Source organism: Chlorocebus sabaeus, chromosome 29, assembly GCF_047675955.1.
Source record: "Chlorocebus sabaeus isolate Y175 chromosome 29, mChlSab1.0.hap1, whole genome shotgun sequence".
In the NCBI taxonomy this organism is placed as follows: domain Eukaryota; kingdom Metazoa; phylum Chordata; class Mammalia; order Primates; family Cercopithecidae; genus Chlorocebus; species Chlorocebus sabaeus.
In genome coordinates, this window is record NC_132932.1 from 22729189 (window position 1) to 22751289 (window position 22101).

The following is a 22101-nucleotide window of genomic DNA, read 5'->3' on the forward strand; positions in this document are numbered from 1 at the left end:
TTTGCTCTGCAGCACTCTTCCCATGGGCTGCTCAAAGCCAATGTCTGATCATGGCAGGAATATAATTGCAGGGAACCCATTCCCCAGAGACGCAGGACTGCTCTGATTGTTGACCTTGGCTCAAGGGCTCATTGTGGCCTTCCTGAACTTCCCTCAGGCTGTGTCAGCTTTGGATACTTTCACCTGACCTTCCCTCCCTCTCCCCTTCACTGAGAGCCAAACCTGTGTTGCACAGGCTGGCTCTCCCAGCTTTGCTTGGCACTCTCTCTCTATATATATGTATGTATATGTTATATATAATATATAAAAATTATATATTATATATTAAATTATATATAATTATATATATGTAATTATATATATATACATATATTTGGACAGATTCTCACTCTGTGTCTGCCTCCCGGGTTCATGCCATTCTCCTGCCTCAGCCTCCCGGGTAGCTGGGACTACAGGTGCTCACCACCACATTCTGTTGATTTTTTGCATTTTTAGTAGAGATGTGGTTTCACCATGTTAGTCAGGATGGTCTCATCTCCTGACTTCGTAATTCGCCTGCCTCGGCCTCCCAAAGTGCTGGGATTACAGGTGTGAGCCACTGCACCCAGCCTGGCTATTTTATCTCAAAGTAATTTATCTTAATAAAATTCATGCACATTTAGCCCTGTTGGCGTGGGCATCATGGAGGACCCAAACACAGCCCCCTATAGGTGCAAGTGGATAAAACCAGAAAGGCTGAGCCAGGGAATTTCACATCTCTCAATGACAGGTGTTGAGCCCAGGGAGATCATGATGGGTCTGAATGTGACAGCAAAATGGGTGGTGGTGGGATCCTGGTAACTTTCTCATAGAGATGTTTGTAGCTTACTGTGACAGCCCACCGGGCATGAGGTGGATTTTCAGGAGGTTGAGGCAGATGTGACCACATGAAGATGGGTGTGATTATACACAAACTGAAAAGGATGTGGTGGACAATGGGGGAGGGGTTCTCTCCCAATTATCCAAGAGTAGGATGTGAAGCCAGCTACTGTGAATATGGAGAGTTGGTGGGGTGGGATCCTGCAAAGTGGTTTCAGAAGAACAGTGGGAGAAGGAAGATAAAGCTGGTAACAGCTAAAACGTAAGACTAGTGGGAAAAGGAGATGGTGAAGTAGCAGGGGTGGGAAGCTTCCAAATGACAAAGCTGTAGGCCTTGGGAGACTGGATTTTATACTGTTAAGGGAAACCACCGGATGGTTTTGAGATGAGGCACTACATCATCTGATGTACATCTTAGAAGGACCATTTTGGCCATTGTACAATGTATGAATGGAAACAACAGATCAGTTAAGAGGCAACTGCAATCATTCAGAAAGGAGACAGGGCTTAGAGTAGGGTGAGAACAGTACAGATGATGATAGATGTGTTAAGTTTCCCTCTGGTAACTTTTCTCCCAGTGAAATATGAAGCAAGAACATCAACTGAGAGAGTGGCTGGATGGGTAGATACGATCATTCCCTTATTTATATATTGGAAGGGGCCGGGCGCGGTGGCTCAAGCCTGTAATCCCAGCACTTTGGGAGGCCGAGACGGGTGGATCACGAGGTCAGGAGATCGAGACCATCCTGGCTAACATGGTGAAACCCCGTCACTACTAAGAAATACAAAAAAAAACTAGCCGGGCGAGGTGGCGGGCGCCTGTAGTCCCAGCTACCCGGGAGGCTGAGGCCGGAGAATGGCGTGAACCCGGGAGGCGGAGCTTGCAGTGAGCTGAAATCTGGCCACTGCACTCCAGCCTGGGCTACAGAGCGAGACTCCGTCTCAAAAAAAAAAAAAAAAAAAAAAAAAAAAAATATATATATATATATATATATATAGGAAGGGTAGGAAAAAAGGTGAAAAAATTAAGTTATAAAAATTTGTTTTTTAAAAAAGCCTGCATTTTTAAGAAGAGGCTTACATTTTTTTACTGCATTCTATTTGGAGCATTTGGAGACTTCTCTTTACTGCATTTTTTTTTTTTTTTTTTTTTTTGAGACGGAGTTTTGCTCTGTCGCCCAGGCTGGAGTGCAGTGGCCGGATCTCAGCTCACTGCAAGCTGCGCCTCCCGGGTTCCCGCCATTCTCCTGCCTCAGCCTCCCGAGTAGCTGGGACCACAGGCACCCGCCACCTTGCCCGGCTAGTTTTTTGTATTTTTTAGTAGAGACAGGGTTTCACCGTGTTAGCCAGGATGGTCTCGATCTCCTGACCTCGTGATCCGCCCGTCTCGGCCTCCCAAAGTGCTGGGATTACAGGCTTGAGCCACCGCGCCCGGCCCGCATTTTTTTTTAAATCTTTTTTTTTTTTGAGATGGAGTCTTGCTCTGTCACCAGACTGAAGTGCAGTGGCATGAACTCAGCTCACTGCAACCTCTGCCTCCCAGATTCAAGTGATTCTCATGCCTCAGCCTCCCGAGTAGCTGGGATTACAGGAATGCACTATTATGCCTAATTTTTTGTACATTTAGTAGAGACAGGGCTTCGCCATGTTGGCCAGGCTGGTCTCGAACTCCTGACCTCAGGAAATCTGCCCACCTTGGCCTCCCGAAGCGCTAGGATTACAGGCGTGAGCCACCGGGCCCAGGCTATATTTTTCTTGATAAAAGATCAGCACACCCAAATCCTCCTCCCAATGAAGTAACCACTTCGTTTCTTTCTGAACCCATTAATTTCTGCAATTTTTGTTTGATGCGTCAGTAGTTACTGACACTCTTCTCTGTCCACCAGACTCTCCCCCACCCTCCAGGGTTTTCAGCTCTGTCAAATTCATAATGCATCTCTGTGTGTGTGCATAAGGATATACACTTGTACAAAATGCAGCCCATATGACAAAACCATTTTTACAAATGTTTGCCTTTTAAAACAAAAAGTGTGTCATATATTTTTATTAAATCATAGAAACATTTGTATACAAATTTTTTCACTTTGGGAAAACTGGAATATTAAACAGCTGGGTAACAAAACAGTTGAAAGATACATCTCACTTTAAATAGAAACAAGTTTTAAGTTGTCACATTTATTAAAACAAAAAAAGTTGAAATAATTGGTAACAGGTTGTTGACTTTTTTTAAACCTTTAGACCACAGAAATAATATGTCTTATAAGCCTCAACTTTAAGAATGTTTTTTATTACTTACATCAACCACGAATTTAAAAGATAGTTAACTTGAATTCTGAATACAAAATCAACGTCTTTGTAACTACACAGGCTTTTAGAATACTGTAAATGCTGAATTTCAGGAGATGGTTTCATTCCACAGGACTGATTAAACTTCCTTTCTACAATGGAAAATGTATATAACAGTGGGGAATATATTTCAGAATAAGTTAAATATTAAGACATACAATATGGCAATAATGTCCTACTTTTTTTCCTACCAAGTAAATTCAAAAGTTCATCCTAATCTTAAACATTTATAAAAGGGTGAAGACTGAGGGATCCAGTGATATGGAAAATACACAACAACCATCAGAACCACATTATCTATGGCAGAATATGTACAAATGTTCCTGCCAAAATCATGCTTGCATTCATTCCACAGGTGACCAAAAATAACAGACTTTGAAGTTCACCAAATGAAAATGAGCGGTGATTTTGACATTTAGGTCATCACTTGTTCTGCTTCTGAGCAGAGATCCAGAGGTGACACAGTGCAATATCTGCACTCACACCAAACACCACATAAGCACAAATTAAATATTATCAAAATATTTTTAAATTAAACTGAAGACCATTATTTGAGTGCATGAGATATTTTCCCCTTAGCTTCTTGAATGCATGTTACAGAACAAGAATTAACAAGGAACATGTTAGAGGCCAACCCAATCCTCTGAGAACTCCCTGGGGTAACATATGAGACCTTTGGCGCAGGGCCGAGGGGAGGGACAATTATCCACTCCAAATACAGGGATGGTTTCAAAAAGTCAGTCTTCCAAACTCAGGTCTGGATTTCAAACTAATTGAAGAAGGAACTGAAAATGCTATCTTTGGGACTGGTGAGTCTTCCTCGCCAGGACACTTCTTATCCAAGACCCTTAACACTGCAAGCCTCATTTAAAGCCACCCCCAGGTACTGGGCCCACTGGTGTCAATATGCAGACCTGGATCTGTCCCAGGGAACATGTAAACAAATCTGGGAAAAACTGCATTTCTGCAAGTTTTCCTTGTATCAGTGAAAGACCTCTTGGACTAAGAAAAATGATAGGAAGGGCTGCCCCAGTGTCATCTTCCCACAAGGTTTGTCTTTTGCTCATTCTGCTGTGGAAAACTATCAAGTCAAATCAAATAATTTTGCCTGACTCACCCCAAATGATATTGAAGAGAAACATTTCTATGGACTACCTTATTCCTAATTATGAAAAAAGCTTATCTGAGCATACTTAGTTTGCCATCTTGTTACTGGAGGTGACTTGGAGATGAGGCCAGGCTTTTGTGCAGGTTGGGATTCTGGCTGTGTCTGTTTCGACTGCGAACAGACGAAAACATGGTGTTGCAGCCTGGTACTTTGCATTTGTGGAGCTGCCGGAGGTGCACAGTTTTGTAGTGGGCCCTAAAGGTCCCTTTGTTACTGTAGGTCTTTTGGCAGAGATGACAGGTTATGGGCAACCCAGAAGGCAGGCTAGCAAGGCTCTGGTCAGCCTTCTCCATCAGGACACAGATGGGGTACTCATCTTCCCCAGGGACAAGGCTTGACCCTTCACAGTTCCCATCACTGTCCTCCATAAGCACAGTGCCTTCCTCACTCACCCCGTCAGAGTCCCAGGAAGAATGGCTGCTACTCTCTGACTTCATGCTTGAGGTAGTGCTCAAATCCAGGATGGTGCCCTCGCTCAAGGGGCCAGAGTTGTAGCTCTCCAGGTTGGCACTGTGGACTTGGGTTATTGGGTAAACCAGACTGCCCATTCGACTTGCTCCTTTGAAGATGACAGATGTCTGGGAGGCTTGCTGTGTAAAAGCCACATCCTGATAGGCTTCCTTAGCCACATCTTTCAGAAGGTAAGCTGTACGGAAATGATCTTCACTGCTCTCCAGTGTTTCTTGGCTCAATGCTTTTTGGTGGAGGTTTAGGTTTGAGCTGTGTCTACAAGAGTGAAAAGATGGTTAGTAATGGGTTGGGTTGTTTTAGAAACAGCCATCATTCTGAGTGGAGAGATTTGGTAGATACTAGGAAAAACGTGTGGTATGGGAGCACCGATGATAAGGGGGTAGGCCCCCATGGGATGTAACACCTGTCTAGTGGATACAGGCCCACTGTTGTTCACTGCTTGTCAGAAGTTAGTGTTCACCAAGAAAGTCGACAGTCTGGAAACTGAGAATATGTAGTCCTGATTTCCACTATCTGTTTGATATACTTTCTGTACCTTATGTACTTTCTATACATGAGCTCACTGTTTCAGAGCTGCTGGTTTGACATACCCCTTCTTCCAGGAAGCTTTCCTTAACTTCTCATGGTGCCCTCCCATGTGCCCACAGCAGCACTTCCCTCACTGTAGAAGTCATCACATTCAACTGTAATTGCCTGTTTCTGGTCTCTCTCCCAGAATGGCTAGACTACATCAACTAGATCAGTTTAACAGGGACACTGGAACCAGGAGATCCCAGGAGAAAACTGGTCACAAACTATAAGGAACTAAGAAGAGGACTTTATTTCAATGAAATCAGGAAATATTACCTTCTGGGGCTGCACTGTCCAATGATAGCCACTAGCCATATATGGATACTGAACACCTGAAAAATGGCTAGTACCATATGTTGAAAGGATATTTTGAATATACTCAAGTTAAATGTTATTAAATTTTATTGCATCTGGTCTCTTTACTTTTTTACAGTGGCTATTAGAATATTTAAAATTTCATATGAAGCTTGCATCGTATTTCTATTGGATAGCACTCGTCTAGAGCACTGACATACACTTCATCCCAAAAGTTCTACCAGTGTGGGTGAGAATCCGATTGGCTATAATTGTGTGTGTATGTAGTTTAGTTCATATTTGTAATGTTTCACTATCCTATACCAGACAGAAGTTTTGCAAATGCAGCAGAATAAGCATACCACCAATCTTCTACCCAATGATTACTCTCGAAGGACAGATAATGAGTATCCATTATGACACACACCTTTTAGTCATGTTATCATTTGGAAGTAGCTTGTAAATCAATGTTGGTCTTCCTCAGAAATCCTCTGCTAACTTTTGACAAGCAAAAACAGTCCTTACCAAGGGGGTTACAATCTTAAAGGTGATGAGAGAATTATTCCAAATAGAGAAAATACTCCCCCAATACATATCAGAATTTATGGCAGAGTCAAGTTGGGAAAACACCTTCACCAAAATAACTAAGAATTGAACTTTCTAAATCCCCGAAGACATGTGTGGGGGAAGCTTTATAAAATGTACAAAATCTACTGTTCAACTTCCATCTTCTATTCCCTTACACATATTTTCTGGACATAATCAGAATTATACTCCCAGATCACCCACTTTGCAAGCAGCCCTTCTTAACTCCAACTCTGCCCTGTGATTATGTCAGCATTCTGGGTTGAAGAGGCTGGTACGTGTCGGCAGAAAACCAGACACTGGGTTGATATACAGGTTCCAGTAAATACAAGTGGTTAAAAAGGAAGACAATCACTTTTATTGGAACCTTGTAAAGAAAGGTCCCTACCGGAACAAAGCAAACCTCTGGGCCTCATACTCAACTCCTGAGTATTCCATGCACACTAATGGCTAACTTGTGGGTTCTCTCACTCCTCTCAAGCCTTAGTGGGTTAGATACATTTCCTGAGGTGCCATGTCCCCTGAGACAAGTAACTACAACAATTGTAAAAACCCTCTGGATCATGTACCAGGCTTTGGTTTCTAGGACTCTGCTAATCCTGTACTCACTGCCCATGTCTCCATCTCTTCCCTTCAACCCTACAACCTCTACATCTCTCCTCCAACTCTTCCTCTTGGCTTCTATTTTGATTAGTTCAGACCAGTGATTCTCAGAATGTGTTCTGAGCATCCCTAGTGATCCTGAGGTCTTTTCGGGGGGTTCCTGAAGTCAGAGTTTCATAATACTAAGATATTATTTGCCGTTTTCACCTTGTCTCATGAGTGCACAGTGGAGTTTTTCAGAGGCTACGTGACATGATTTTGCAACAGAACATATGCAGAAGCAGATATGAGAATCTAGCTGTCTTCTATGAAGTCAGACAATGAGATTTACAAAAATGTAAAACAAAGTCACTCATCTCACTAAATTTTTGCTTTGGAAAATGTAGTTTTTTTTCATAAACATGTTAATATATAAAGTTTTACAATTAAAAAATTTTTAATTTCTAATATGATAAATTTTGATAGATATAACCCAAATAAAGAAAAGCTCTTGAGTAACCTTAGGTTTTAAGTATTTGTAAAGGCGTTATAAGACCAAAACGTTTTAGTTACTGGTGTAGACATATCCCTTCTTCCAGGAAGCTTTCCTTAACTTCTCAAGGTGCCCTCCCATGTGCCCACATCAGCCTACATTTCCTTCACTCACTGCAGAAGTAATCACATTCAACTGTAATTACCTGTTTCTGGTCTGTCTCCTACACTACAGAAGGCCTCTGTGGGCAGGGATTATGTCCCCAACACCTAACATAGACATTTCTTAATATTCACTGGGTAAATAGGCATCCAGGGTACTGTCCCAGTCCCTTCCTGATGGGTCTTGGTAACTGTTGCTGGCAGTAGCAGTGGCTCAAAGAGAACTTAGGTGTCCCTACAAGAATGTGGTTCTCAATCTCTGACTGAGAGAAATGGTGTTAGGTCTGGACCTGCCCACAAAGTCAAATTTAAAATACTGTAACTTAAATCATAGATTCTAGGTAAAATGCATTTCAAGCTCTAGACTAATTCGTGGTTTTAATTTATAATGCAAGATGCTTTCCTGTTGTGGTGGGGGAAGGCTTGGATCTATTAGTACAAATAGGTCAGAACATAAGGAAATACTAAATCTATGAAAAAATAAGTATCAAATGAAAAAGTATCTTGAATCCAATATGCCTTCTAATTTAGTAGATATTGTAGGATAGAACAGTATCATAAATATCAAAGATAATATGACCAACATGATTGTCTCTTTATAACAACAGCTTATTCACGAACAAACACTCCTCCTCTTGGAGGCTGAAGGAGAAGGACTGGTTCACTAATTAGGGTACCTTGGTGGTTTGGTTCAACATCCTATCAGTAGAAACACTGATTTAATATAAACATTTAACTAGTATCTCCTGTGCTCTATCCTCTTTGCTAAAGACAATGAGTATGTTCTTATGAGCCCTGTCCAGGAATGTGTGTGGGAGTATGTACCTTTTCACCCTCTTAACAAATTAGGCATTACAACTTGGACCAAGTGGTGGTGCTGAACTGCTTCAAGTCAAGCTTGTTTCTGCAAATATAGCATTTTAATATTCAGTGTACCATTTAGCATTTATCATATTCCATTTCATCGATAGGCAGCTGATCTTTTCCATAAGCCTCCTGGGGCCATCTTTTGGTATGCTTGCTCTTCCAATTTATAGGCTGGGGAGGAAGGTGACCTGAAGAGTGGTTAAGTGACTCAAGTTCATGAAGAAAAGCACAAGCAAGACAGTAACACCAGTGCTATCCCCACAGTGATGAGATACGCTCTATAGCGGGGGTCTTTGTAAACAGTTTGCCTCTATGTGTGTCATGAAAACTCAGGATCTTTCAACCAGAAATCACAGTCCCTGAAACAACCTGCCAACTACCTTTATTCTTTTATCTTAATAATTAAAAAACTTTCGATCAAGCAGTGATTCTTCCTTTCAAATGTAGCTTGGTAACTAGAAATAAAGGAAAATATTTTATTCTATGGATTTCATATTATCAAATGAAAATGAGTCAAGTTTTGGGATGCTATCGTGGTAATTTAAAAAGCTCCCTTCTCACTTTTATTCAAGTAGTTATTTACGCTTTACTCAACCTGCTAATGTGACAACTAGTTCATGATTTTTTTCTTTTTTTTCTTGTTTGAGATGCAGTCTCACTCTATCACTAGGCTGGAGTGCAGTGGTGCGATCTCAGCTCACTGCAATCTCCGCCTCTTGGGTTCAAGTGATTCTCCTGCCTCAGCCTCCCCAGTGGCTGGAACATGACTACAGGAACACACCACCACACCCAGCTAATTTTTGTATTTTTTAGTGGAGATGGGGTTTCACCATGTTGGCCAGGATGGTCTCGATCTCTTGACCTCGTGATCTGCCTGCCTTGGCCCCCTAAAGTGCTGGGATTACAGGCATGAGCCACTGCGCCTGGCCGCAGTTCACGATTTCTTATCCCACACCCTTGGGGCCAGATGTGTTTCTGAGTTCAGAATTTCTCAGACTTCAGACAGGCAGAATGATGCATATAATGAAACACTGTTAATGCCTTATAATAAATCCATTACTATCTGTACTATATATATATATATTTATAAATCCACACAAAAGGAGATTAAAGAAGATTACAAATAACCTCACATCACTCCAGGTCAGGTTTTGCAGCCAAATTAGGTTAGGTTTTTGGAAGTAAAAATTCATGAATGTTGAAATATGAAAATTCATAGAACGGTTTATCAAACTGTAGCCCCCAGAATAGTAACACCGGCATCATCTGGGAACTTGTATTCATGAATGTTGAAATACGAAAATTCATACAACACTGTTTCTCAAACTGTGGCCCCCAGAATAGTAACATCAGCATCACCTGGGGACTTGTTAAAAATGCCAACTCTCAGGCCTCACCCTAGACCTAATGAAGTGGAAATTCTAGGGTAGGGCCCATAAGTCTGTGTTTTAACAATTCTCCAGGTGATTCTGATGCATGTTAAACTTTAAGAGCCACTGCCTTAGAAAACATGATTGCCTACAGATGCCTTACCTGTCTCTGCTCCTGCGGGAGGGAAAGGTAGCATTACAGCCTTCCACTGTGCATGTGTGCATTTCTTTGACATGCATATTCTTATGATGCATTTTCACACTGCAAGCATTTTTAAAGGTCTTCTTGCAGATGTCACACTGGAAGCGATTTTCTTCTATCTGCCTTGCTAATGCATGTTGACCCATGTGCTCCAGTTCTTTAGAATCTTCAAGACAAGGAAAAGCCATTCCCCTGTTGGACAAAGCACTGAAGAGTCCCCCGGTCAGCAGGCGCTGCTGCAGTTCCATGTAGTCAGAAAAAGGAACTTGGGGCTCCATCCCAGGTGTGAAGTAGTGTTCATGGCCACCATCCTCGACCTCTCTTGGCACCATGATCAACGCTGGTGTCTGCTCAGTCTCCCTCTCTGAATTGTGTGTGGCCTGCTCAGGGGTTCGGCTGATGGCTCCACTGGACTCAATCACTGATTCACGATGGCAGGGCCTCTCTCCTTCAGGGAGAGGCTTCCCTAAGCTTCCTGACTGTACGTGCTGCTCCTCAGATACTCTGTATGACTGAGGACTGCAGGCCTCCTGCTCATCTTCACTGACCACCTGTAGGGGCATGTCTTCATCTGAGCTGAGGTTATGTCTTTTCTCATTAGCTATTTCCACAGCTTCTTTCTCTATTTTGATAGGCATACTGGACTTCCTGGATTTCTTCTTGGGAAGGGCATCAAATGGCATTTCATTTGAAATGAGCTGTTCTGGGATTGAAGAGGACAACAGCGGGAGGGAAGGCAGTATCCCAGGCGTGTTTGCTACCTCGGCAGGTGTGGCTGGACTGCGGTAGAAAGGAAGGACTGGCTGGACTGTCTTTAGGTTGGGAAAAAGCACACCATTTTGCCCAATGTTTGGGTAGGCTGGCTGGCCTTTGGAATCCTCTCCTGAACCAGGGTAGCTGGGAGGAGGCCTACAGTCTGGGGACGTCACTGTGAAACCTGGGCACTTGTAGTTCTCAGAGCTGGCCAGGTTCAGGCTGTTCCTGAGGTCTTTGTCCCGGTTATTTCTGTTCATTGGCATGTGCAGCCGAGGGTTGGGGTTGGCGCTATGGCGATTCCGGCTCCTTAGGGAGCTGAACACCATGTTACACCCTTCGATGGTGCACTTATGCTTGATCTTCAGGTGGACGGCATTGTAGTGGATTTTGAGGGTGCCTTTGTCATAGAACGTCTTCTCACATGCGGTGCAGAACACTCGGCCCTTCTTTGTACCAAGGCTATTCCTCTCAGGCTTCACTTTGGCCTCAGGGGATAACTGTGTCCTTTCAAACTTAGTGACAATGTTATATGATCTGGAGTCACTTAAATGGGTGCTGTCTTCTTTTTTAGTAATAGCATCTGGACAGTTTAAACACTGATCTTTTTCAACCTGAAATGGTGTGGAACTGGAAGTTAAGAAGCTGCTGTTAGGGAAGGGCCCATGGACTTCCTGTCTGGGGTCCTGACTTTGGTCATGACCCTGCTCCAACATATATTGTTCGGGCAGTGACCCTATCAGTGCAGGAGGCAGAGGGTTGAAGAACTGGAAAGGCAGCATGAAAGTCATGTTGCTTATGAGGTTCTCAAAGGGGTGTATACTGCTGGGGTTTCCTTTGTCCACAGGAGTGGGGAGGCTAGAATTCCTGTGGCTGCAGCTCTCAATGAAAGCCCTGATATCTACGTTTGCTGTGGAAGGTGGTATGATAATGGATTGCTCTTCTCTCTCTTGAATTGCCATGAGTTCAACTATAGATTTAGTCTCTCCAAAACGAAGGAACTGCTGCAAGGTGGCCACTTCTTCCTCACTGGTCATGATGCTCCAGTGATCCAACACCTTTCCTGATGCATCCTAAACCCAAACCAGATGTTAGAAATGTGATTAATTTACAACTCTTTACCCTTTCCTCTAAAAATGTAGTCCACTAGACTATGGGATACTTTTGTGCATATAAGGAAAAGATGAACACAGAGCTTTGGAGAATTTAGTCCCTGCTTACCCTACTCTCCCAGGTCAGAAGCTTTGTGCAGACCATAAGCTGCACAAATATTAGCAGTACTCCTACAATTGGTGCAAAAGAGACAAATAAAATCACATTACTCAAGCTGAAGTCAGGGAAATGTAGTGATTATTTTTCACCTCATTTCAGACCAATTGCTTGTTTTGCATTAGATGTAATAATTTTCCCTACTAAAATTAAAATATGTATCATTTGAACAATAGTAACTTCTTTATCTAAAGAGGATAGATGGAACAATCAGGCCGAGATACAGCTCAAGTATTCATTTGCTGCAAGTTTAATAATCTTCCTAAGCAACTAACATCAGAAAACAAATGAACTTGTATTGATCTATTGCGCACGTTCACAAAGCACAGCTGTAATTACACTGGAGTGTTGGAGATCTTTCAAACTCTAGCAAGGCCTAACTTTCCCCAAAACTACAATAAATATTTTATCACAGAACATGTATTTGATGGCCTACTGAGATTTTTCACAGTGCATGTAAGAGTTTTGAAGATGATAAAGAATGTAACATCATAAATTTTTCATGCACTAGAGGTTCAAGGTAATTGATTCCATATTTTTAATCCTAACACTAGAAAGCAAGATTATTAGGATGATTAAATATTGATCTATGTCATAACATAAGATCATAATGCTACTCTACATAAACAGTTGTTTCTAGTCTGCTGGGGGTCCTGCACTAGAGGTGAGCAAACGTTTTTACAGGGAAAGATTATGGTCGTTTGAGTTAAAAAGAAGTGAGTACAAATTCTGGGTCTGCCACATACTAGTGAAATGACTTTCAGCATGATTTTGAGGCACTCTGAGCCTCTAGTTTTTTGACTGGAAAATGGGGATAATATGCCTAACGCTTAAGATTATTGGGAAAGGATCTAGGTCTATAAAATTGTTTTTAGTGTTCATTTTAATTACATGGCCTACCTTAGTAAGACTGACATCTATGCTGGTCTTGGAAATATGTTTGCCTCCCATTTCATTGAAATCTTTACCAAACTTTAACATTTTCTAGTGTAATGGCAAGAAAATACAATGCTGTAGCTGTTTCATATCTTAAAGGAATGATGCTTCATCTCAGGAAACATGTTCTTTGCTTCTAAAAACACCTTGACAGACTCTTTGGAAATGAAACATGAAGCCTACACACTCAGCATGATCTGGGAACAGAGGTAAACTACTCTGCAAAATAAAGAGAACAGAGAGGATGAAGGGCTTGGAATGTTGGAGAAAAGAAGAGAATGTATGAAGATGCCAAAAGAAAACTGGGGTGTGGGGAGGGAAGGAAGGAAGGAGGGAAGGAGATGTATACACACACACACACACACACACACACACGTATATATATATATAGAGAGAGAGAGAGATTGAGAATGAGCAAATGCATACATGAACACAGAAATACCATAAAAAATAGAGCCTAGGAAGGAAGAACATCAGTGAGATGGCAGAAGGCTTTAAAGCACAGGAAGGTGTGCTATGAAATTATAAGTTGTTTGCTTTGTGATTCTGTAAGTTCCCTTTCTCAATTCCAAACTCTCAGTAAAATCTGATACAGACAGCATCTTGTGTCAGTAACTAGTTTGGGACTAATGAAAGACATGGAGGCAGCACCTGAAATGGGGCAAATGGTTTATTGTTGAAAAGGTAGTTTAGTAAAAGCCAAATCAGAGGATATGTAATGCTCCTAAAGCTTCACAGACACCTTGGACTTCCCCCAAGAACATGAGGTAGGGGCTTAGGCCATTAGAAAAGAAGTATTAAAGGGAAAGATGGTCACCAAGGGCTGTAGCATTGGGAGGTAACTGGGTTACGTCAGTTATATGGGCACAGAAAACACCGTAGGAGGACAATGGTCATGGTTACTGTACCTGCAGCACGTATCCACGGATGTAATCCTGAAGTGTCCAGTCCAAGGCATGGAGGATCTGGAGAACCTCATCTTGCTTCAACACACTGAAGAGCCGGTCCAGTAGGATTTTTAGGCGAACGGGGATGGCCTGAGTCCCATAGAGCATGAGGCTACTAATATCAAACACCACATTGGACTGGACAATCTCCACCTGGCTTGTTGGATACATGGAGGGGATCCTGAGCTTACTTAGAGCTGAAAGATCAAATTGAGGAAATGTCATTTAGAAAAGTTCTAATTGTAAGAGAAACACTGCAAAAAAAGTAGGTTAGGACTAATTCTTGGTTATTTGTTCCACAGAAAATACATGAATATACAAATGATTAAATACCTTAATAGCTATGAAGCTTCAAATTATTTACAGGAACTTCTAAAATAAATGAACTAGCTTGGGACTTTTCTCCCTTTCTCGTGGCCTTGCTAAGGAGAGAAATAGTCACCAACAAGGAAGGAATAAGGAAAAGGGGTAAAAACTGAGGTGGCAGGTGCATAATCAAGAGGATGGATAATCAGGAAGCATAGAGTCTGGGGGCAAATAATCTGGGTTTGGGAATCTGAAAGATCTGGGTTTGAGTATTAGTTGTGGGGCTTTATATTTTCCAGTTGTGGGGCTTGACAAATTAACCTCCTGAAGGCCACGCTGTCCAGTGTAATAGCCACCATTCACATATGGCTATTTACATTTAGATTTTAATTAAATTAAAATTAAATAAAATTTAAAACTCCATTCCCCAGTTACACTAGTTGCATTTCAAGTACTCAGTAGCCATAAGTGACTACTGTAGAGTTGTCAGATTTGGCAAATAAAAAAAGATGCCCAGTTAAATCCAAATATAAATTTGAGATAAACAATGAATGGGTGGGATATACATATACTAAAAATATTCATTGGAATATACCTAGGTTAAAATATGATCATCGTTTATCTGAAATTTAAATTTAACTGAGCATTCTGTATTTTATCTGGCAACCCTAGTCTAGAGGCTGTATTAGATAGAACAGAACATTTCTATCATTACAGAATGATAGCACTGAAGCACTAGTTTCTACATCTTTAGATTGAGGTTAATAAGACACTTCCCATATAGAGTAGTTAAGGTTCAAGACTCTTTGAATCTTAGCCTGTTACCTGGGACATGCTAGTAACTTACTAGTTTACTAGTTAGTTGTCATTCTTAAGATATGAAATCAGTTCCTGAATAACTCTATAACACTACAGGCCAAGAGAGGGTGAAAAATAAAGTTACCGTGGGCCACCCATCCATGCTTGCATTGGTCACACTGACGGTGGTTTATTTTCCCGGGTTTGAAACTTTGGCAACTACAGTTCAGAGTACAGCTGATAGCCTTAAAAAGAGAAGAACACAGGTATGTGGAGCATATAAGTGATGCGTGAAACATTCATCGTATTTCAAACAAAACATATGCCTCCATTCGGCAGCATTTATTGAGCAATATGTGCCCACCGTGTGCCAGGCCCAGAGGTGTACATTGTACTCTGGAAAGATGAGCAGCCAGCCCTGCACTTGGAGACCGTGAACACATTACACAGATATTCCACATTCAAGAATGAGCTTAAACATCAGAACTTTTTATAGAAAAGATTATGGTTTAGAATGAATTATCCTGCACTGTTATTAAGGTCATAGAAAGGGTAAACATATTTTCACCAAATTTCTAAGTTGACCAAAGCAGCAACCCTGGAAAGTATACAGAAGCTGTCTTGGAACAAGTAAAAGGGAGAATGACCTGAACTGAGAATAATCTACATATAAAATTTATTTTCCCCCACCCACAGATATGGTAGAAGCTGAAAATACAAATAAGATTTGAGAACATGTAATAGCTGACTATACTGAAGATGATTCCCTGACATCACTCACTGAACTACGTGACTGTCAGAGACAGACACAGGCTGAACAAGCCTTGCATCAACGCCCCTTGCATGTTATGGTGCCATGTTTTATGTGGGGGTACAGAGTGTACAAAAATGTAGCTGAAATTGAAAATAGAGAGGTACATGTCTAACAAAGTTCTAGTACTAAAAACAAAGCTTCGTCTGGGCGTGGTGGCTCATGCCTGTAATCCCAGCACTTTGGGAGGCCGAGGTGGGTGGATCATGAGGTCAGGAGTTCAAGGCCAGCCTGGCCAGTATGGTGAAACCCTGTCTCTACCAAAAATACAAAACTTAGCCGGGCGTGGTGGCGCATGCCTGTAGTCCCAGCTACTCGGGAGGCTGAGGCAGAAGAATCACTTAAACCCAGAAGGCCAAGGTTGCAGTGAGCCGAGATCATGCCACTGCACTCTGGCCTGGGCAACAGAGTGAGACTCCCTCTCAAAACAACAACAACAACAACAACAAAACCCACAAAGCTTCACATACATTTTTAAGATGAGTTCCTCAAAGGAGATACAGTCCTGAAGAATATAATCTATTATTAAACAGAAAAAGCCCTCGAAGCAGCTTTGTCAGTGAGGTTTCTGGGAAGAGCTGCTGGGTAGAATTTGTATGATTCACAAGAGTCTTGAAACTGGGAAGTGTGTGTGTGTGTGTGTGTGTGTGTGCACGCGCGCAAGAGCATCTGGAGGAGGGATAAAAAAGCCTTACAATTAAGGGTTTAAACCTCTAATCTGCCAAACAACGGACTATGTGGCCTGCATTGGGGAGAGGGAAGGGAGAATCTAGCTGAAGACTTGGGAAATTCATTTTAAGGAGTATATGATCAGTCTGTACTTAAAAATTGGTTGCTGGTGGGATTGTAAAATCGTACAGCCACTTTGGAAAACATTCTGGCAGTTCCTCAAAAAGTTAAACATAGAGTTACTGTACAACCCAGAAATTCACTCCTAGGTATATACCCAAAATAACCAAAAACATATGTCCACAAAAACTTGTATATGAATGTTCATAGCAGCATTATTCACAATAGCCAAAAAGTAGAAACAACCCCAACATCCATCAACTGATGAACAGATAAACAAAATGTGATATATCCACTCACAATTGGGTACTATTGAACAATAAAAAGTAATGAAATACTAATACACGGTGCAACATGGATGAACTTTGAAAATATATGTGCTAAGTGAGAGAAGTCAGGCACCAAAGTCATGGATTGTATGATTCCATTTACATGAAATGTCAAGAACAGTCCAATTGATAAAGGCAGAAACCAGATTAGTAGTTACCTGGGGCTGTGGAGAGTGGGGTATGGATAAGAAGTGACTGCTAGTGGGTAGTAGGAGAGAGTGTGTTCTTGTTTGGTTTGTTTCCATCTTTGAGAAAAACAGCTTTATTGAGATACAATTCACACATATATAACTCACCTGTTAAAAGTGTACAATTCAATGATTTTTAGCATATTAACAGAGTTATGCAACCATCATCACAATCTAATTTTGGAACATTTTCATCTTCCCCAAAAGGAACATGTACAAGAATATGGTAGACACATGTTTTCATTTCTCTTGGGTATAGTCCTAAGAAGAGAACTACTGGATTGCACAGTAACTCGTTTAACTTTTTAACAAACTGCCAAACTTTTCCAAAGCAGCTGTATCATTTTACATTCTCACCAGCAACATATGAGGGTTCCAATTTCTCCACATCCTCAACACTTGTTATTGTCTTTTTGATTGGAGCCATCCTAGTGACTGTGGGTGGGATCTCATTATGGTTTTGATTTGCATTCCCCTGATGGCGAATGGGGCTATGGTGCTCAGCATCTTTTCATGTGTTTATTGTCCATTTGTATGACTTCCCTGGAAACATGTCTCTTCAGATCTTTTGCCTATTTTTAAATTGGGTTGTTTGCCTTTTTCATATTGAGTTATACAAGACCTTTATATATTTTAGATACACATGCATTACCAGATACATGATTTGCATACACTTTCTCCCATCCTTGGGTTATCTTCGCTTTCTCGATGGTATCCCTTGAAACACAGAAGTTTCAAATTTTGACCTCAGTTTCTTTTTGAAGTGATGAAAATGTTCTAAAATTAGATAGTACTGATAGCTGCACAACTCTGTGAATATACTAAAAGCCACTCGACTGTACAATCTATAAGTTAATTTTATGGTATGTCAATTACATCTCAATAAAAAATGTTATTAAAACACAGACTGGGTGCAGTGGCTCATGCCTATAATCCTAGCATTCTGGGAGGCCGAGGTGGGCGGATCACCTGAGGTCAGGAGTTCAAGACCAGCCTGGCCAACATTGTGAAACCCTGTCTCTACCAAAAATACAACAATTAGCCAGGTGTGTTGGCATGCACCTGTAGTCCCAGCTACTCAGGAGGCTGAGGCAGGAGAATCACTTGAACTTGGGAGGTAGAGGTTGCAGCCTGGGAAATAGAGCAAGACTCTGCCTCAAAAAACAAAACAAAAAAATGAGTGACCCTGCTTAAATGCAGGTTAAATTTTTCATGATTTGATTGTCTTCTACCATTTATTTTAGACTAGAACGGGTTTGAACACAGCTGCAGCTAGGCATTTTCAGGTGATGCGGAATAGGGCTGTTCTAACTGAGGTGTACAGTAAATAGCAACAGCATTACCTAATCCCTTCAAGAGGCTACCAAAAAACAGGAGATGTGGGAGAAAAGGTTTTGCCCTTGTAAACTGTAGAGTATAATAAAAAGAACTCCATGTGATTACACTGTCTCACTTTAATAATGCATGCATTCTCGAGGGTGATGCTATCATCCCCAAATGAATAAAAATTGGTCTTGGGGGGTGAAAGAATTACTCTATGTATAAATACAGATGTACATACATACACAAACCTATATCGCAATGGTGTGATACTAAAATTTCATTGGAGAGGCACAATTAAGAAACAATGTCTAAAATCTCCTTAGGTGTGGAGGTTAATGGAAAAAAAATCAAGAAACACTGTTCTAATGACAGAAATTATTTTACTTTTTGGTTACAGTTTCTACTTGTATATACATATACAAATGTATTAAATACATGAACAGTTTACATCTATATAAGTATACCTATATACATAATTGTATAGTTACCTTGAATGTAAGTTAAAGGATAAAAGTGAGTGATGGTTGAATTTACATTATACATTGTCAAAACAAAATTCTAAAAGGCACCATTAACTTAGTTTGTAGTACACCTAAAATGTTGTCCAGCACCTCAAATTTGGCTGCAACCCTCTGAACATCAGCTCACAGATGAACCAATTATTGCTACATTCCCAATAGCACCAGTATTAAACCTGTGAAATATTTCACAATCTTGATTCTATAAATATCATTTTACAGAAAATTTTTAAAAGGGAGAAAGGTTCTTATTTTGGATTATACCCCCCAAAATGCCATTCCTTTTGTTAAAATTTTTATGTATTTATTTATTTATTTTTATTTATTTATGTATTTATTTTGAGACAGAGTCTCACTCTATTGCCCAGGCTGGAGTGAGGTGGCACAATCTTGGCTCACTGCAACCTCTGCCTCCCAGGTTCAAGTGATTCTTGTGCCTCAGCCTCCTGAGTAGTTGGTATTACAGGCGTGCACCACCACATCTGGCTTTTTTTTTTTTTTTTTTTTTTTTTTTTTTTTGTATTTTTTAGTAGAGACAGGTTTCGCCATGTTGGCCAGGCTGGTCTCTAACTCCTGACCTTAGATGATCCACCTGCCTCGGCCTCCCAAAGTGCTGGAATTATAGGTGTGAGCCAGTGCACCAGACCCCATTCACTCTTTAAAAACAAGATGCTGGAACTATATGAGTAAATTCACATTTTGCTTATTTGGAAAAATAAAACCTGCTTCAACCAGAAGTAGAGATGTCCTTAAGCACATGCTGCTTCTACTCCCTGAAGACTCTGCTCAAAAGGCTCATGCAACCCAGGAATCTAGGTGACTATCTCAGGTTCAGCACAGCAAAACCACAAAGGGAACAATTCCAAGCACATTTCATAGATCAATACTGAAAGTTATATTTTGCATCTCTTGTCACTTAGGTCAGGTTTTCTCAACTTTGGCACTACTGACATTTTGGCTGGATAATGCTTTGTGGTGGGGGGGCTATTCTGTGCAATGTATGACGTCTGGTCAGCATCCCTGACTGCTACAAACCATATGCCAGTTACACCCCACCCTCCAGTTGTGACCACCAAAAATGTCTCCAGACACTGCCAAATGTCCTTGGGGGGCCTATACCACCCTCATGGGCATTTGGGGCCTATAGTTTTAGTTTGGGGACAATTTTAGCTTTCATTTCAGGACAATTTTAAATAATTTTGTCTATAATTCAATGAATGAATGCAGCTTTATGAGAAATATTCTTGTGGTTCTCCATGAACCCATTTGAATAAGGCTTAACAAACCTCATTAAACATCTATGGAAATAAATCTCAGAGGAATTATTTATGAACTAAAAAAGCTAATTATAGTGTCTAAGAAAACTTCCAATATCAAGGCCCTTGGGTTTTTCCACCCATCTTAGAACTCCACAACATAGTAAAATTACAGCACCATTATCTAAAGATAAATGAAAACTTCTAAAATGAAATTAAACGAAAATATTCTAATTACAGGACAAAAAGCACTCATGTAAATCAAAACGGAAAACTCTTAAAATGTATATCCTTTGGAATCCATTCTAGTTCCATTCTTCAGAAACATAAAGCAGAAGTTTACAACATTCTGAACTCATCAAGACATGATTATTGCTTTTTAACGCACTCATCTTAATCAGACTATTTCAGAATTGTTATTAGTCATTTTTGTGCTACAAATCAACATTCAAAATCCTGGCTTGCTTTTTTGTAACTATCATTTTCTCATTCATCTAAAAACTACTGACACACCTAGTATGTGATGGAAGATTGGGTTTTGCAGTCTTGGGATAGAAAGTTATGACCTAGTTTTTAGGCAGGCTCCTGGACCCACTTCGTCTCTCAGACACCCTGTTCTACCTTTGGCTTGAGGAGATGCTACCACAGGCCTCTTGTCAGGAGATGCTGAGTTGAATTCCTGGAAGCGGTCAGGCTAGGCACATAGTTGGGTATATACACAGATATTCAGTGCTGGATAGAGTAGGCCTCTCATGGGATTTGAATTATTGAGCTCAGAATAAAAACTGTTTAGTTCAAAGTTGTTTTCATCTCTAGTATGTGCATATACTTTCATTTCACTGAAGATAAACCTAGGGGGATATTCCTGGGGGAGTAACTGGTAAGGGGAAGAGGGAATTTTGGGGTTCCCAGATTCATAGCACTGGCCCTTTGAGGGGAATCATTTGTGTTAATTAAAATCAAATAAAATGGCCGGGCGCAGTGGCTCACATCTGTAATCCCAGCACTTTGGGAGGCCAAGGCGGGCAGACCACAAGGTCAGGAGATCAAGATCATCCTGGCTAACACGGTGAAACCCCCAAAAATTAGCCAGGCATAGTGGCAGGCACCTGTAGTCCCAACTACTGGGAAGGCCGAGGCAGGAGAATGGCGTGAACCCAGGAGGCGGAGCTTGCAGTGAGCTGAGATCGCGCAACCGCACTCCAGCCTGGGTGACAGAGCGAGACTCCGTCTCAAAATAAATAAATAAATAAAATGTAAAATTCGGTTCCTTGGTCACACCAGCCACATTTCAGGTGCATAGGAGCAACGTGTAGGTAGTGGCTACTCTATTGGACAGTGGAGATATACAACATTTCCATCATCACAGAAAGCTCTATTGGACAAGGCTGAGTCCAATGGTTAGCCAACCTTCCAGCATCTACTTTTTGACATGGTAAAGTTCATGTTTAACATGTAATCTATTTTAAACCTCACTACAGTGCTGTGAAGAGAGAATTATTCTCAGAAACTTAAATTTATGGAAGATTTGTAACATGCCCAGGGTCACACAGTTGGTGAGCCTTATTGAGCATTTATTTATTACATGTGAGACACACGGTACTAATCAGAGTACATGTATCATTTCATTTCTTTCTCACAACCACCCAGGGAGGTTAGGTATTCCTATCCCCATTTTATAGATGAGGAAGGTGAAGAACTTACAGGCTACTGGGATGGTCTCTAACTTGGATACCAGGGGAGGATTACACCTTGAAATATCAGTATTTGGTGCTAACTACAGTTATATTTATGGTTTCACTTAATTCCTGCAACCACTTTCAGAGTTAGGTATTATCATACACATTCTGCAGATGAGGACATTAAAAGTTCCACACAGTAAAGAAATTTCATTCATTGAATAAGTATTTA

General features: G+C 41.0%; 1 protein-coding gene across 2 annotated transcripts in view; it reads right to left on the minus strand.

Annotated features, from left to right (window-relative positions):
- Window positions 1–2866: 2866 nt before the first annotated feature.
- BNC1 (basonuclin zinc finger protein 1) overlaps window positions 2867–22101 on the minus strand; it is a 28806-nt gene continuing 9571 nt past the window's right edge. For both annotated transcript variants that reach the window (XM_073013091.1, XM_037987794.2), the window contains exons 2-5: window positions 15122–15221; window positions 13834–14069; window positions 9929–11793; window positions 2867–5098 (exon numbers count right to left, since the gene is read on the minus strand). In XM_073013091.1, coding sequence (XP_072869192.1) covers window positions 4414–5098; window positions 9929–11793; window positions 13834–14069; window positions 15122–15221 — 2886 coding nt within the window. In that variant the 3' untranslated portion in view covers window positions 2867–4413. The remainder of the gene's footprint in view (window positions 5099–9928; window positions 11794–13833; window positions 14070–15121; window positions 15222–22101) is intronic.